General features: G+C 45.4%; 1 protein-coding gene across 1 annotated transcript in view; it reads left to right on the forward strand.

Moving 5' to 3' along the window:
• BMPER (BMP binding endothelial regulator) overlaps nucleotides 1-15,812 on the forward strand; it is a 258,932-nt gene that overhangs the window by 58,740 nt on the left and 184,380 nt on the right. The window contains exons 5-6 of the mRNA XM_012804345.2: nucleotides 1,272-1,362; nucleotides 5,176-5,258. Coding sequence (XP_012659799.1) covers nucleotides 1,272-1,362; nucleotides 5,176-5,258 — 174 coding nt within the window. The remainder of the gene's footprint in view (nucleotides 1-1,271; nucleotides 1,363-5,175; nucleotides 5,259-15,812) is intronic.

Raw genomic sequence — 15,812 nt, forward strand, 5'->3', positions numbered from 1 at the left:
TTATCTCCCTACCAGAGGAGTTCTGATGGTGGAAAAACTTACCTTTATTTTCCTGCTTTGAATTTTTTACTGGATGGATGGGGAAAATCTGAAGATCACAGAGAAGAAATTCTAGGTTTCTTAGACCGGGACCTAACCTGAATTCTCCATCTGGATTGCAGAGACTGAAGGAAAATTGATCTTGGGCCATACATAGTTTTTTTGCATTGCTTCAGTTATGTAACTAAGGCATGGATCTCTTTTTGATGTTGTATATTACTGGTATTTGGGGAGTTGTTTTTGTTTTTCCTTTCCCAAATGTGACATAGACCACGATAAATTCCCCTGACTGTGGAAACCCCAGACCGGACATGGCATGAACACATTTAGGATATAACCCTCCCTGTTGGATTGAGAGAATGTGGTAGCAGCCAGGATAAAGAAAATGACCTGGCTGTCAAATTGTTATATTTGTTTGCAGCCTCTGTTGCACATCTCTCCTTAAAACAAAATTAAACCAACAAAACGTATATCCATTTACAGAAAGAGTAGGGAATCTGGAGAAAATCCTTCAAGGGCAAATTAATTAAAAAAATTTCAGTTGACATTAAGATCATACAAGAGTTCCAGTAGTTCCAATATCAGACTGAAAATGACTCACTTGATTTTATTATTAAGATCTAAAATCTTTATTTTGACATATATAACATGGTCTTAAAAATAGCGATTTTTCTAATGTTTAAATTTGTTGCTTGAGGGAATTGAGACCCAGGCTGTATGTGAGGTACAGGACAAGTCTAAGCTTACAGAGTTAGTCTAGTTATTTCTAGCAGACCGCTAAGGATTTTGCATTTCTGGTGTGGGTCTGGGGTATTATGCCCATACTTCATGTCTTCATACACTCCAATGACTTGAAGTGTATTAGCAATAATAGAAAATACAGAAAGTACTGAAAACTTCAAACAGTTGTGAATGAGCAGCAAGATTCTGTCAGGTACTGACCGACAGCAAGAAGATTTTAAAAACTGTATCTAAAAGAAAGAAAGAAATTAGGACCAAAGAGAAAGAGTGAGGACAGGGAAGAGAATAGGTGGCAGGCTTTGCACCCTGAGTTCTAAAGCACTGGGGGGCTGAGCTGGTGCCTGACCTCACAGGCACCACGGCCCTCTGGACCTGACACTTACCCCGGCTTTCAGCTTTTTATGTTGGCTTCTCCGACCTGGGCCGCTCTCCACATGAGGACGCTCTGGGGGATTTCTGGGCTGACTCTGCTGTGGTGCTCTACATTTTAGGAGGGCGTCATCACGGAATCCGAGGTGCGCTGTGTTGTTCACTGTGAAAACCCTTTGAAGCACCCGGGATCCTGCTGCCCCACATGTCCAGGTAACCTCTGGGGAGGCTGGAGGGCTCCCTGGTGTGAGTATGGCTGTTGTCTCAGAAATGCGTGATTCCTCCCTCCCCCTGCCCTGCCCACCCGGATGGGATTTTCCTCACTTTACTTGTCTGTGCACCTAAAGGTTGTAGAGAGGAAACTCCTTTGCACTGAAATGCCCGCTTGGCCTCCTTGGTGTGCCCTGTACGAACACACGGTGCTGGAGGTCTTGGCATGGGCTTCTCCGGGCCCGGGAGGCCTGCTTTCCACTCCACAGGGCCACAGGTAATGCTTATTTTGGAAGAAAAGGCTGTGGCTTTCCCTTGCTTCCAGAAATGTCTTTTTACTGCTTCATATTGCAATACCTTGGCCAGAGCTTGCCGTGGTGATGAGGTGACCAGATGTTTTCTGAAAACTCCGAGCTGTGTCCCTAAGCGAATTTAGCTTAGGGTTTTGCTGCTCTCACTTTTTGCTACAGTTCAACAAGTTGGGCCTTCTATCTTTTTTAGAGGGCCCTGCTTCCTAGCTGACAGCAGAGGGATCTTTTCTTCCAGTGGCTGGAATGTTTCCTCTTATGTTTCTGAACAGGATTACAAAGGCCTGCTGCATCTTTCCCTGCCCTTACATACAAGTCTGGGGATTTTGAAGTGAGAGATTTTTTTCCTGATCTCTTTAAGCCACTGGTCCACGGTCTTAGACAAGTGCTCTGCGTTCCGGGTTTTCTCTGGGTGCTTTTCCTCATTGGGGGTGAGACTCACAACTACTACTTTGCTTTTGCGGTTAATCTCTAAAGGACCTTCTGTTCTTGGAAACTTTCTATAAAGTGGGTATGGCACCCTGGTGCAATGCTCCCCAGAGATGAGCCCCTGTTCCTCTCCCACCCATCTGGCCTGCTGCTTTCCGGGGGGTGGGGGGTGTTTGAATGCATGGTAGACCTGAATCCTTTCAGATGTCAATCTTTCCTCAACTTGAATGACAAAGACAGCCAATTTTCACTGCTTCTAACCTTCCTCAGCTCCCTGGGCACTCTTCCTTTTCACACTGGGATTTCTGTAAAGCTTGTATTGTTCAAGCAGTTTACAAGTTTGAAATCAATTTTTTATTGCCCCATAACCAGTTGTTTGGTGTCTATCAAGTGGAGTTTGCTTGAGGACTTTTTCACCATGTGATTGTATTAAATGGTTTGTATTATGTAACCATATCCCTAAATGCCTCCGTACCTAGGCTTTAGGCATTAGGTTGGATCAGTAGTTCTCTTGGCTGCATGAAAGGATCACCCAGGTCCTGGGGAGCTTTGAAAACTGAAACTCAATGCCAAGGTTGTATCCCACACCAATCCCATCTGAATCACTGGGGAACCCCGAGGAACCTGTGGTCTCCCAGATAATTTCCGTATATGGCCAAGCTTGAGACTGATAACAGAGCAACTTTCATATGACATGTAGATTTAAAAATTATCATAGCTCTTAAATATGAATTCAGTTGTGGTTAGTGGTCTTTGCTTTATGGACTCAGGGCGCCCTCCACTCACAGCCGCAAGACTCTTAAAAGAGCAACAAGCACGACAGAAACACTGGATACCTCCTACCATGTAGAACATCCTTCTCGCCCAGGAGATACTTGTATTTTCAGGCTGCCTTTGAAACTGTGGGGACACAAACAGCAGAGTGAATTTATTTCAGCACTTGAAGTTATCACATTTGAGCAGTTGCTTCTTGGTCGAGTTCCCAGGAAGGAAAGGGCTGAGCTCCACAACTCCTCCTTCTACAGTGCTGAGGCCTCACAGCCATCCAGCGAGGGGTGAGGTATTGTCCACTGTTCCTACAGAAAGAAATATGACCCAGTGAGCATTGCCCCTGCCTGAGGGCCATGAGTGAGCAGTGAGGGGCAAAAGTGGGGTTGGCACCCTGCCCCGCCTGTCCTCTTGCTACTGTGCTATGCCACCTCCCACACCCACACACGCCATAGACTGTTCTGCTTCAGCCTAGGAGCTCTGCGGAGCAGATCTTCTTTGGAAGTTTGCGTGCCAGTTCCACACAATAGCACCCAACACTTGGGAAGATTCTGTCTTAGTTATGGGGCCAGAAGTCAGTTTAGCGTCCTCTTCTTACTTCCTAAGGCCAGCCTTTGGGATGCAAATCAAAAGATCCAGGAGGAGCTGTCTCCAAGGTTACTCTGTCTTGGGAGGGGGGGAGGCCTTGAGCAGTCTAGGGAAGGCAAGGGGCATCTTGGGGTATTCTCCTTGGTCAGCCAGAGGATAGGCCTCTGTCATTGATCAGGGAATGGTATTCTGCATAATAACAAACACGTACAGTCTGTGGCCAGTGTCTTCCTGAAACAGATGGCGGAACATTCGTGGTTGTCTGCTCCTTCTGTTTTGTCTGACTCTTGGCTCAGGGATGGTGGGTTTTCCTGGGAACAGTTTGCATGGAGTTTTCCCTTAAACTGAAATCTGTGTGACAGAATATGTGGTGCAAGCATATATGTAAGATTTAAAGACACTTAGTTGAAAGTGTTCTTTGGAGACAATCCTGAGATGCAGCCACAGGGAGGGACCTATGCTGACCAAGTCTTCCTGTGTCACTGAGAATAGCAAGGAGGTGGGCTGGTTGCTAACTCTGGATGTGGGTATCAAAAAGAGCTTATTCCTGGGGCCTTCTTCAAAAACCACACTTTCACTTGGCAATTGAGCTTCAGGTTCAGTACATCTATCTACATGTCTTTGAACAAAGGGCTCCTAGATTTGAGCTGAATAAGGTCAGTGGCAAGATCAGGTGGGGTCAATGCTGATTTTCTCTTGTCAGAAAGCAGCTGTCCAACAGTTTGGTGGCTTCTGCTGACAGCATTAGTTGGCAGAACTTGAACACTCATTCTCTGGAGTGTGACTCAGTTCTACACAAGAGCCAGCTTTGCCTGTTGCTGGCCACTGTCTACGATGTGGAAAGTGACCTCAGCTATCCTGGCCAAGCATCTCCCATGGCTCATGTGATGGGAGGTTCCTGTCCAGCCTGTGTCTCAGGTCATCTGTGACCTTTCTCTAGAATATGGCAGTGTCCTGAGCATCTTTATAAGTGGGGACACCTCTTGGGTTTTAGTCCTACAGTAGCCAAAGTTGGAGGGGGCCATAGCCCCTTTGACAGAGAGATGGCTGGGCTAAAAACCAGGATGGCACCTTTTTGCCCTACCTCTGCTTCTTCTCACCCTTGTGCCTGGACCTCTGCACAGGGCAGCAGGTGGCTCAGAACTGAGTTTATATCCCAGGTCCCCCACCTGCCAGCTGGGTGAATGACTTGCCCTCTCTGTGCTGCATTTTTCTCTTCTGTGGGCAGAGTGCTAAGAGTCCCCACTTTGTAGGGTCCCTGGGAGCCTATGGCCTGGTGGAGGCTGTGGCCTTCCTGGGTGCTCACCACATGGTAGCCTTTGCATTATCTGCTCTTGAGCTTTTCTGGCCCACGTTGGGGTTTGGCTCCCTAGCAGTGGTCAGCAGGCTCCCGTGGGGTTTGGCCCCCTGGCAGTGGTCAGCAGCCTCCCGTGGGGTTTGGCTCCCTGACAGTGGTCAGCATGGCCACTATGCAGCTGCTCAGATGCCCTGCAGGGCTCACTGTGCTGCACGCTCCTTGCTGGGTTGAGCGGACTTGGGTTCCACTGATTTCTCTGTTTTCCAGCATCTTTGGGGTTTCTCGTCTCATGTCAAGCCCCCTACCCCGCTTTAGAGCAATCTTGTCCCCTGGTTAAAGAGGACACCTCCTGGATAGAGGTACAGATGCAAGAACAGCAGACAGAAGGATCCCGTCAGGCTGGACAAATGTTTCTCTGCTTTCCAGGCTGCGAGTTTGAAGGTGTGCAGTACCGAGAAGGAGAGGAATTCCAGCCGGAAGGAAGCAAGTGCATCACGTGCTCCTGTGCGGTGAGTCCTGCTGGGGGTGCTGACGAGTGCCCCTTCAGGTTGACTGCTGCTCACGCTCACCGCTCACCATGAGCTGCCCTGAGCTCCCCGTGCGCCCTCCCCTGTCAGGAGAAGCATCCTTCTCTCCTGATGTGGGGCCAAGAGAAAAACGATTGCCCACTACCGATGTTCTGGGCTGGGTAAATTCTTTTTTGTGGGGTGTCCTGTGCACAGTAGGGTGTTTAGCAGCACCCCTGGTCTCTACCCACTAGATGCCAGGACACTACATTTGTCTCTCTTTTTTTTAGACAGAATCTCACTCTGTCATTCTCAGTAGAGTGCCATGGCATCATAACTCCACAGCAACCTGAAACTTTGGGGCTCAAGAGGTCCTCTTGCCTCAGCCTCCCAAGTAGCTGGGACTACAGATGCCCACCACCATGCCTGGCTAATTTTTCTATTTTTAGTAGAGACAGAGGTCTCACTCTTGCTCAGGCTGGTCTTAAACTCCTGAGATCAAGCAATCCACCTGCCTCAGCCTCCCGGAGTGCTGGGATCTCAGGAGTTAGCCACCATGCCTGGTTAGGACACTGCAGTTGCACTGTTAACCCCCAGACTCAATTCAAGCACCACTCTGAGAGTCCGAACATCACTGCAAAGGCACGAGGAATTTTATTCATTCAAGCTTAGAGCCTGGGATGCCCTTTAAGAAAAAGCAGGAACAGCCCTTACAGACTATCCAAAAAGTCCCTTTATACCTCTCCGTCTTCCCTCCCATTAGACCATCCCACCCCATCCCCTTATTGGTAGATAAACCATGTCTGTCCTAAACTGACAGGTACAGGGTGGTCGTGTTCAGGGTTGACTGGCTCAGGGATGAGTCTTCTTTGTCTCAGGTGAGCGAATGAGAAGGAAGGGGTAAAGGTCGCAAGTGGGGTGAGTGCAGAGTAGAGTGGCGAGTGCAAAAAGGGGAGGGGGTCAGGATGTGGGCTGAGTGCACAAGGGGGCTAGTGGGACAAAGGGGAGGGGGTCAGGATGTGGGCTGTAACACCTAGGTATGATAAGGTCCTTGGTATGCAATGGCCTGTTGTTCTGAATAAACAACAAAAGGAGGTAGTTTGACTTGTGACTTGAGTTAATTAGTTTGGCTCCCACAGCACCACCAATAATGTCTGCAGGCATTGTCCAGTGTCCCCTGGGGGGCAAACTCACTCCCAATTGGAACCATCATCTGCTCCATCTTGCAAATCTGCTCTACTCTGGAACCGCTACTCTAAAGAGTGAAGGAGAGAAATTGATTTTCTTCCGCCAGCCTCCTTTGGGAAGACCATGGGTGGATGTTCTGTTCCTTGGGGCTGGGCAGCTTTTTGCTGAGGCAGCCACTGAGTTTTTTAGGGCAAATGGAAAGCAACAGGGATGAGCACGGCTTGTGACCATGCATCCTAAGGGCTGAGAACTTGACCTGAGCCGAGTCAGGACAGGACTAGGACAGGAGATAATTGCCCCAAATCATGGATCAGGGCAGAGGAGGGTTTAGTGAGACAAAGCCATGAATTGTCTTCTAAGTATTGACTTTTAATCCATAGACTACAGATAGATTCAACAAGTTTAGGACTGAAAAAAAGGAACTCTGTGTGTGTTACAATTTTAAAGAAATCTACTTTATTCATGCAGTTCAAATTTAGGGTAAGATCATTGGTAGTGGTGGAGGTGGTGATGGTAGTGATGGAGAATCTCATCTTAACCAGCTGCTCCAAGGTACTTACAGTAAGGAGTTAGTACACCATGTATTTTTAAAGTTTTGAACCTTTTGTAATAAAGAAAATACATTTTCCAAGTCACTTGTGACTCAGTATGCATCTCAGAATACTGAAAAGAAAATGCAGGGTGAACTCTAGAATCCCCAGTCTCACCAAAGCAGAATCACGTGTGGATTATCATAAATCAGAGCAGTTGTCATCTCTCTACCCATCTTTCCTGAAATCCTCCCTCCTTCCTGTAGGAACAGATGCACCCAACCTCGAGTGTCCAAATTAGAGTAAACATGATCAAGGGCGATGGTTTTGTATGGGGAGAAGGCGGAATGTAGGGGGAGAAGAAGGAGGGGAAAGAGGGTGCATATAATAGATGGATGGATAGACATAAAGCATTTGTAATAACATGTACAGTATACATCATATACATAAAGATATCTAAAAACCAGTAAAGTATTTCACTAATGAAAAGGAACACAATCTTGCGTATTTCAACTCAATTTACATTATTTTTCATCTCTTGCTAATTGTGGCTAAATGGCTTTATGTAATTTTTTACGTAAATGATTTCATTTGTCATTAAATGGCTCCCGTTTCTCAATTTTATTTCTTCCATACTGGACTATAAAGTTTTCTGATTTTTAAAAAATTAATCCCATTTTGGGGGGAGTAGATTTGAAGAAAAACAAATCATATTTCAATAGGAAATTGTAAATTTCCTGAAAGAATTATCTTTCAGGCTCGGCGCCTATAGCTCAACCGGCTAAGGCGCCAGCCACGTACACCTAAGGTGGCGGGTTCGAATCCCCAGCCCGGACCCGCCAAACAACAATGACGGCTGCAACCAAAAAAAATAGCCGGGCGTTGTGGCGGGCGCCTGTGGTCCCAGCTACTTGGGAGGCGGAGGCAGGAGACTCGCTTGAGCCCAGGAGTTGGAGGTTGCTGTGAGCTGTAATGCCATGGCACTCTACCCAGGGGGACAGCTTGAGGCTCTGTCTAAAAAAAAAAAAAAAAAAGAATTATCTTTCAGAGAAAGGTGTGCCAGGAGGAGGTGGCTAGACCTCCCTGGGGAGGAAATTTAGGAGGTGACAAGAAGGATGAAATGTTCCTGCAGTTGTACCAGTGACGGTCTTTTTGAATTATACAGGATCAGAGCTGGAAATGAGCTTAGAGGTTATGTGTGCAGGAGTCACAGACCTGAATATACTGAGGCATTCTGATTTCATATGGTTTTGAATGCAGTGCATGTGAATGAAACACACCTGACGTTAAGTTCGGGCCCCTGGAGGTCTTGCTTTCATTTTTGATTGAAAAGAATCGAAACCCAGAGATTTTTCACTTGCCCAAGTTTTCCTGCTTAGTGACTTCTCTCCAGCCCTAGACTCCATCCCTTTCTCATATCCTTATATTCTGATTTCCTGTTTTCCTGAATTCTTTCTAGTTCTCTGCATTGCTGTCCTAAGCACTTAAAAGACAACCATTGGCTTTGATTATGTTCCTGATGTCAGTCATTAGACTAATTGAACACTTGGGAGAGAGGGTGGAGTCCTTGCTTGAGGATAGGACATTTGCGTGCAGGCTTGGGTGTAAGGAGGCTCATAAGAGCCGTTTTTCTCTCATGAACACAAATATGGGAGGTATACGCTTTCTTTTTTTTTTTTGTAGCTCATTATTAAAATAACTTGGTTCTTAATATTCTTTCATTTTGCTATCTTTTGATGTAGTACACTTAAAAAACGTAATGTCTTGGCAGCAAATAGCCCTGTCTTGAGAGTGGTAACTGTGGAGCTGTTTGCTTTAGAATGGAATATTCCAAATGTATGGCCTGGCTCTGTGACTGTGAGGCGCGCAGCTTGCCAGTGTTGCCCTGGCAGCTGGCTTGGAAGCTTTGGCGTGTAAGGTGTGTGGAGGTGCGAGGCCCCTTCTTGCTGAGTGTGAGTGCAGAGCTGCAGAAGGGCTTTAGACGGGAGCTGTGTGAGGCCAAATGCTGCACTGCGGAGGTCACGGGGAGGGGTGTTCTGTATGTTGGCTGCAGGTTCCCCTGTGCAGAAGACCGTGTGTAATAGCTTGTGCTTTGAGAAGTCAGCTCATTCATGCATTTGAGTGTCTGGATAGTATTCATGCACATATAGGTTTGTGTGTGTAGACATGTATATTTATAATGGCATATATCTCTATACACATAGTACAAATACATATAAATATGAATGCAAACATACATATTTACATGTCTAAGTTTGGATTCCCTCAGAAACACTCCCTGAGACAAGTATTTGTATGTAAGTAGTTTGCTTGGGAGGTAGAGAAGACTCCTGTGGGAGAGTGGAGGTGAGATGAGGAGGGGAGGCAGCCAGATGAGCAATTTTTTTTTTTTTTGACCTGAAGTCTCTCTTTATGGCCCAGGCTGGAGTGCCACGGCATCAGCCCAGCTCACAGCAACCTTAGACTCCTAAGTTCAAGTGATCCTCCTGCCTTAGCTGGGACTATAGGCACCCACCACAATGTTCAGCTAATTTTTCTATTTGTTGTAGAGACAGAGTCTCACTATTGCTCTGGCTGATCTCGAACTCCTGACTTCAGGTGATCCTGTCTCTGCCTCCCAGAATACTCTACTAGGATTACAGGGGTAAGCCAATGCACTCAGCCCGTTTGAGGAATGTTAGCTGAGTGCTGTGGTCTTAATGTCTCCTAAAATTCATGTGTTGAAACTTAATTCCCAGTGTGCTGGTAATAAGAAGTGGGACCTTTAGGACGTGGTTCTGCCATGAGGTCTCTGCTCTCATGAATGGATAAGAGTCCTTTATAAAGGAATCGAGGCATGGAGTTCATTTCTCTTGACCTTCTGTCCCTTCTGCCATGTGAGGACACAGTGTCCCTTTCCTCTGGAGGGTGCAGCAGTGAGTCCTTATCTTGGAAGCAGAGAGCAGCCCTCATCAGATACCAAACTCGCCAGCCCTTGACCTTGGATTTCACAGCCTTCAGACTTGTGAGAACTAAATTCCTGTTCTTTATAAGTTACCCAGTGTCAGGGATCCTGTTACAACAGCACAGGTGGATGAAGACACTAAGTGAGCTACCACTGTGTGTGACCAGAGCTTCGTCCTGCTGGGACGAAGCACAGATTCATGCTTCAGAATTTTTTTCACCTGAGTGAAGAGAGCTGAAATATGTTGTATACACCATCTCCAATCATTCATTGGCTTTCCCAGGGGGTGTTGATCGGGTAACATTTCCAGCCCCCACTGAGGGGGAGAGGTGGCTTTTAGTAGCACAAATGCAGATAATTCTGGACTTATAGTGGGGTTATGTTCTGATAATCACATTGTAACTTGAAAATATTTTAAGGTGAAAACGCATTTCATACACCTAACCTACTAACATTATTCAGCCTACCTTAAATGTGTTCAGGACACTCCCATTAGCCTGTGGTTGGGCAGAACCATCTAACACAAAGCCTATTTTATGACACAGTATTGAATATCTTATGCAATTTATTGAAAACTATCCTTGAAGTGAGAAATGGAAAATACGCTTTTCACTGGATGTGTATCATTTTTGCACTGTTGTAAAATTGGGAAATCATTAAGTTGAAACTTCTGAAGTCAGGGACGGATTTTACTCACATTTAGAAGTCTAGGTGTGTGCACTCAAGTCCTAAGGGTAGAAGGATGTGGGTGGGGCACCAACAGTTAGCTACAACATGTGCGTGTATAGTTATGTGTGCATATATGCACATGAACATCTACACATTAATATATTTGTATATCTGAGCACACGGGGATCCATGTGCTTACTTGTGCATACACTCACACACATGCACACACCTCTGGAACGCTGGGCCTCCCATCACTCTCTCATGCCTGCAGTCCCTCTGTTCATGCTGCTGTCCCATCTGGAGTTTCTCTCTTCTCTGTGCGCCTGGTGAGTGCTCATCCTTTCCAAGTCTGTTATCACCACCATATCAAAAGGAAGAAGCCCCATCCATCCCCCAGGGAAGAAGCAACAGTTTTCTTATTTGTATTCCTGAAGCTCCCTGGCTCACCTTACTAGCTTACCGGCCACCTTTCCCTCCCTCCTTCTCCACGCAGGCGCACACACACCCACACGCTTCCAGGCGAGCACTTGCCCTGTGGTCTGACAGTTAGCTGTTTACTCTCCTGTTCTCTGTGTTGGTCTCAGAAGGAGCTATGTCTTCATGTGTCTGACTTGCTGTCCTCTGTGCGCAGCACCCTGGGTGTTCCGTGATGTGAGCACCTCCTTTTTCTTTCCCACTGCTGTCTCTTGACGTAGTACAGTAAAAAACAGTCATGTTTTCTCTTCCCTGCTGTGACTTCTGCCCTTTCGAGCTGGCCAGCCCGTTCTTGCCTGGGAGGATACTGTAGAGAGCTATCCCTCTGTCCTTAGCTTGCTCTGTGCCTTGGAGCACCCCCAGTGGAGGGGTGTGTGTGTGAAGCCTTCTTCATGTGTATTATCTGTCTCTGGTGTAGGAACCGCCGGCTCTCAGTGGTATCCCCCACTCTCCAGTGAATTTCGTATACGCCATGTGGTTTGTATTTCCAGTCCAACCCACTTAGCTACACCCCTCAAATTTGTGAAAATGTGTGTCTCCTCATGTTTTTGTGATGTGGTGACAGAGGGGCCGACCACCAGAAAGGCCCTTCATCTCGTTGAGCTGAATTCCTAAGATAATGAAACAAATGCCTGACACATGAGTTTACATCCTGATTTTTGTTGGGCTGTCTAGATGGCATTCCAGACAGCTGAGAACACGATAGTGTTTGGGGATTATCTGGACGGGATTACACAACCACTTGCTTTTCCCCCCATTCCAGAAGTGGGCTGTCGAACATTTTTAGGTGTGAATATCATCATGACTCACTTAGGAAATGCAGCACTTTGTTATCACTTGTTAAATTGCTTCATCCCTGTTTACCCATGACATAAATAAAAAGCCCAAAGACACTCTTCAGGGTCAGTGCTGATCAGGGAACGACGGATCGAGTTCCCCTAGCTGATCCGTGTAGCTGTCTGAGGCACGTTAGAGTGTGTCCTTTGTGTGATGTTTTCAGTGTGAATAAGTACTACACCCATTTTTAAATGGAAAAGGGATTCTTTCCTAAGACAGAAGCAAAGAATAGCTTATTATGCATACTTCACGTTGGTTAAAGCACACATTTGCTTCTGTGTGGGTTAAGCTTAACTTTTCATTACCTGCCTAACTGTGCAGCAAACAGATTTATGTGCTTTTGTTCAGTCAAATTTTCAGGGCACAGGATGGTGGCAGTTGGCACAGACACTTCTGTAAAATCTGTTTTCATGGTTGTAAGACTAAAGACCAAGGTGCCAATGAGACTGTTTGTGTGGTTTTAAGAATGATGTGGGTTCAGCATTCTTGGAAATTGCTTACAGGAGGGAGTATAGCCCAGAGTTGTAGGGTACTCTTAACAGGGCTGCAGGTCCTCAGTCTGTAAAACCAGCCAAATTAACCGGCCAAGATCAATTACTTTTGCTGACAAAGGCATATTAAGTTCAGAGGATTTTTACCAATAAACATGGCTTGTTAATGGGCTGTCTGTGATGAAGGAGCTGTGCTTTATTGGCTCTTAGAAGCCCTGAAGTCCATAAACACCTTTGCTCTCACTTACACTTTAGATATTGCAAAGTGCTGTCTCCCAGGGAACGTGAAACTCTGAGGAGGGTTATTTGAAGAGAACAAAGAAAAGGGAGATCTCCATGGCTTCCCATTCCTCTTACACCGAATTCTGGAAGATGCTCTGGACAGCCCAGTGGGGTCAGGGCCTTGCCGACCCCTCTGGCCTCATTTCTGCTGCTCTCCCTATTGTCTCTGCTAGGGCTGCCCTGGCCTTCAGACAGAACCTCTGTGTCCTGCTAGAACCAGGGTGAAGAAATGCAGCATCTCGTCCCTATTCCAGGCCCACCGAACTCAAGTCTGCACTTAACGAGATCCCTAGAGGACTCATCTGCCAAACAGAGTTTGTCAGGCATCTCACGCCCTTTACCTGAGTTGCCTTTTCTTCACCTGTCCTTTCTTCTTTCCCTGTGATCCCCCCACCCCATGCCTCAGGGGTGCCCACTTATCCTACACTTTGAAGTCCAACATTCCTTCTTCTAGGAAGCTTGTTCTGACCCCCAAGAGTGATCACTTCCTGTTGTTAAAACCTTTCCCAGCACCCCATTCTTAGTCCCCAAATATCTACAGTGATTTGTGGTGGGATATTTTTGTTGGTGATGATTTTATTTAACTCCATTCATCAGGGTAAAATGATGACTTTGTATCTGAAGCACATAATGGGTATATAGAATCACCCCTGAATTCGTGAACCGATGGTAACTTTTATTTCCCTTCTTTTCTCACTGTCTCTCTCTCCTTTTTCCTACTCCTCCCATCCGCTGCAAACATTTTGTGTTTTCTAGTTCAGCAGGGAGCAGACACACATGTCACCATGGATGAGCTCAGAGAGAAAGATGGATCTATATTCTACTGCTGTAGCACTTAATGAAAATTATTTGGTATGGAATATGTATGGCTTCCCTGGGGGGATGTCTTGTTTGAAAAGCATTTCTAAGCTTCAAAGATTCCCACTACTCCTGATGGCAGGAAACTGTGGTGGCAGGAAGCCGTCACCAGAGATCTGGGCCACTTGCTGTGGCAGAGCTTTTAAAAGAGAATACACTCTCTTGCCCTTGGAGTTGACCTTGACCTGAAGTATGAGGGAGAAACGTCTGAGCTCCTCCTGCTCCCTGAGCTGAATTGCACTTCCTTGTAATGGGAGGCAGGGGGATATCTCACCGTGTCTGTGGTCCTACAATGCCACAGACATCCAACTCACAGATTCCCAGCCATGCTGTATCTCCTTTGATGTGGGAACTTGGGACTCTGAATGCCTGAAACTTCTCTCATGGCCTCTGCCTTACTTGTGAGAATATCTGCAATTTGGTGCATTTTAGTCATAAGCTGTCATTATATCTTCCCTGTCCACGGGGAGAAATTTGGCTACATCTGGGCAATAAATTGGAGAATTGAGCAATTATTGAGCAAATTAGATCAATGTGGGCAGTTTATCTAACTAGTGCAGGCCAAAAAGACTCAGAAGAGTTTTCAAAACTTGTGTGAAATATCGGTGTAATAGCTGCAGTGTTCCATTCTGTGATGTGTGTGTATGCGCCATCACCCTGAGGACAGAAAGGTCTTCATTTTAAACAGTCAATTGAGAAAACAAGTCATTTCTTACAAGGCTGAATAGCTCTTGGAGGGACCTCTGGCTTGCTTAAAAAAGCATCTTGCGTTCTGCTGGTTTTTCTGGCTGGACCACAAGGTTGTGAATCATAGTGTTTTGTGTTAGAATGAATCTGAGTAGTTGTGATCTCCCTGTCTGCGAAGGCTTCCATTAAAAGGTCTGTTGTTGCCGTTCTCCTTGGGCTGAATCCATACATGTATAGCCATTGCTATGGCACGTTGAATTCTGGCTTCTTGAATATATCATCCAAATGACCTGTTTTGAAGGCAATACCATAGCCTTTGATTATCATCTTGATAGAACCTTACTAGTGTCTTGGAAGGAAGGCAAGGTGGTGGTTATTTATGAGGTTTTGAGGGGCTTGGCTGAAGGCAGGTCTTTCAATGTAAGGGTTTGATTTGAATTGGGAAAATCTCACAATATACTAGTTTAGAGTTGGTGGAAACAGCAAGGCACGTCTTAAAATGTTGAGGTATCTGTGTTACTGGATAGTACTTTCAGGGAGTTGAACACTTTCGTCAAGTTTCTGAAACCAATAGAAGGCTTAAATTTTTTTATATTAAAAATATTGGAATAAATGCTCTATATTTTACATCCTATCTTGCCCCTGACTTATGTGTTTTCAGGACAAATGCCGAATTTTAATCTTCACACGTGTCTTTATTTTTGTGGCTTTTAAGAATCTTTATGATTATGACTTTATACGTAATATAATTTGTAGATGAAGCCTTCAGAAAAGTTATTTTTCTACACAGGGAGTCATCGCCTTAATAATGAGTATAACTAAAACAATTGGAGAGGAAATTTCCAATATAAAACTGAATATTTGTATGAAGACACACAGTCTGGAAAGAAATCAGCAAAGGATTTATTTATGGAGGACTTGTTGATAATAATAGTTCTTATTATTGAAGTTGTACCCACCAGCGTAATTTCGAGATATTATTTATGTTTGTTTGCAGATACTTGAAACTGGAAAATGCCATTTAAGTCTATGGAATGAAGAAAAAATAGCCATTTTGAAGAAGAAAGAATGGTGATATGAGCACCCAAAAGTTACCCCAAATCTTGTGACACATAGACACATAGATACACATATATTTTTAAATTTCAGAATATTGCAGGTGAACATGTTTTGGTTGCATAATTTGCTTTTGTACATTTCAGGTCAAAGTTGTAAGTATTCCCTTTACTCAGAATGCGTGTGGTGGTGTTGTTAGGTGTGAATTAACCCAATCACAATAAAAACGTGAATTACACTCCCTCTCTCCAAAGTTCAACAGTCTAACAAGTTTAAATTAATATCAAATTTCAACTTTGGGTTTTTAGCCTAAGTGTACATCACTGTGATGCTGGAGTGGACCAAGAACACAAATCTGTCACCTCCCATTGGTTGGAGAATGGTGACATTATGACATGTAGTGCGTCTCCTCACCAAGAAATTATGAATACACAAAGAAAATGTGATAGTGGCTCGGCGCCTGTGGCTCAACCGGCTAAGGCGCCAGCCACGTACACCTAAGGTGGCGGGTTTGAATCCCCAGCCCGGACCCGCCAAACAA

This window comes from Otolemur garnettii, unplaced genomic scaffold (genome assembly GCF_000181295.1).
Source record: "Otolemur garnettii isolate 467f Iridium unplaced genomic scaffold, OtoGar3 scaffold00028, whole genome shotgun sequence".
Lineage (NCBI taxonomy): Eukaryota > Metazoa > Chordata > Mammalia > Primates > Galagidae > Otolemur > Otolemur garnettii.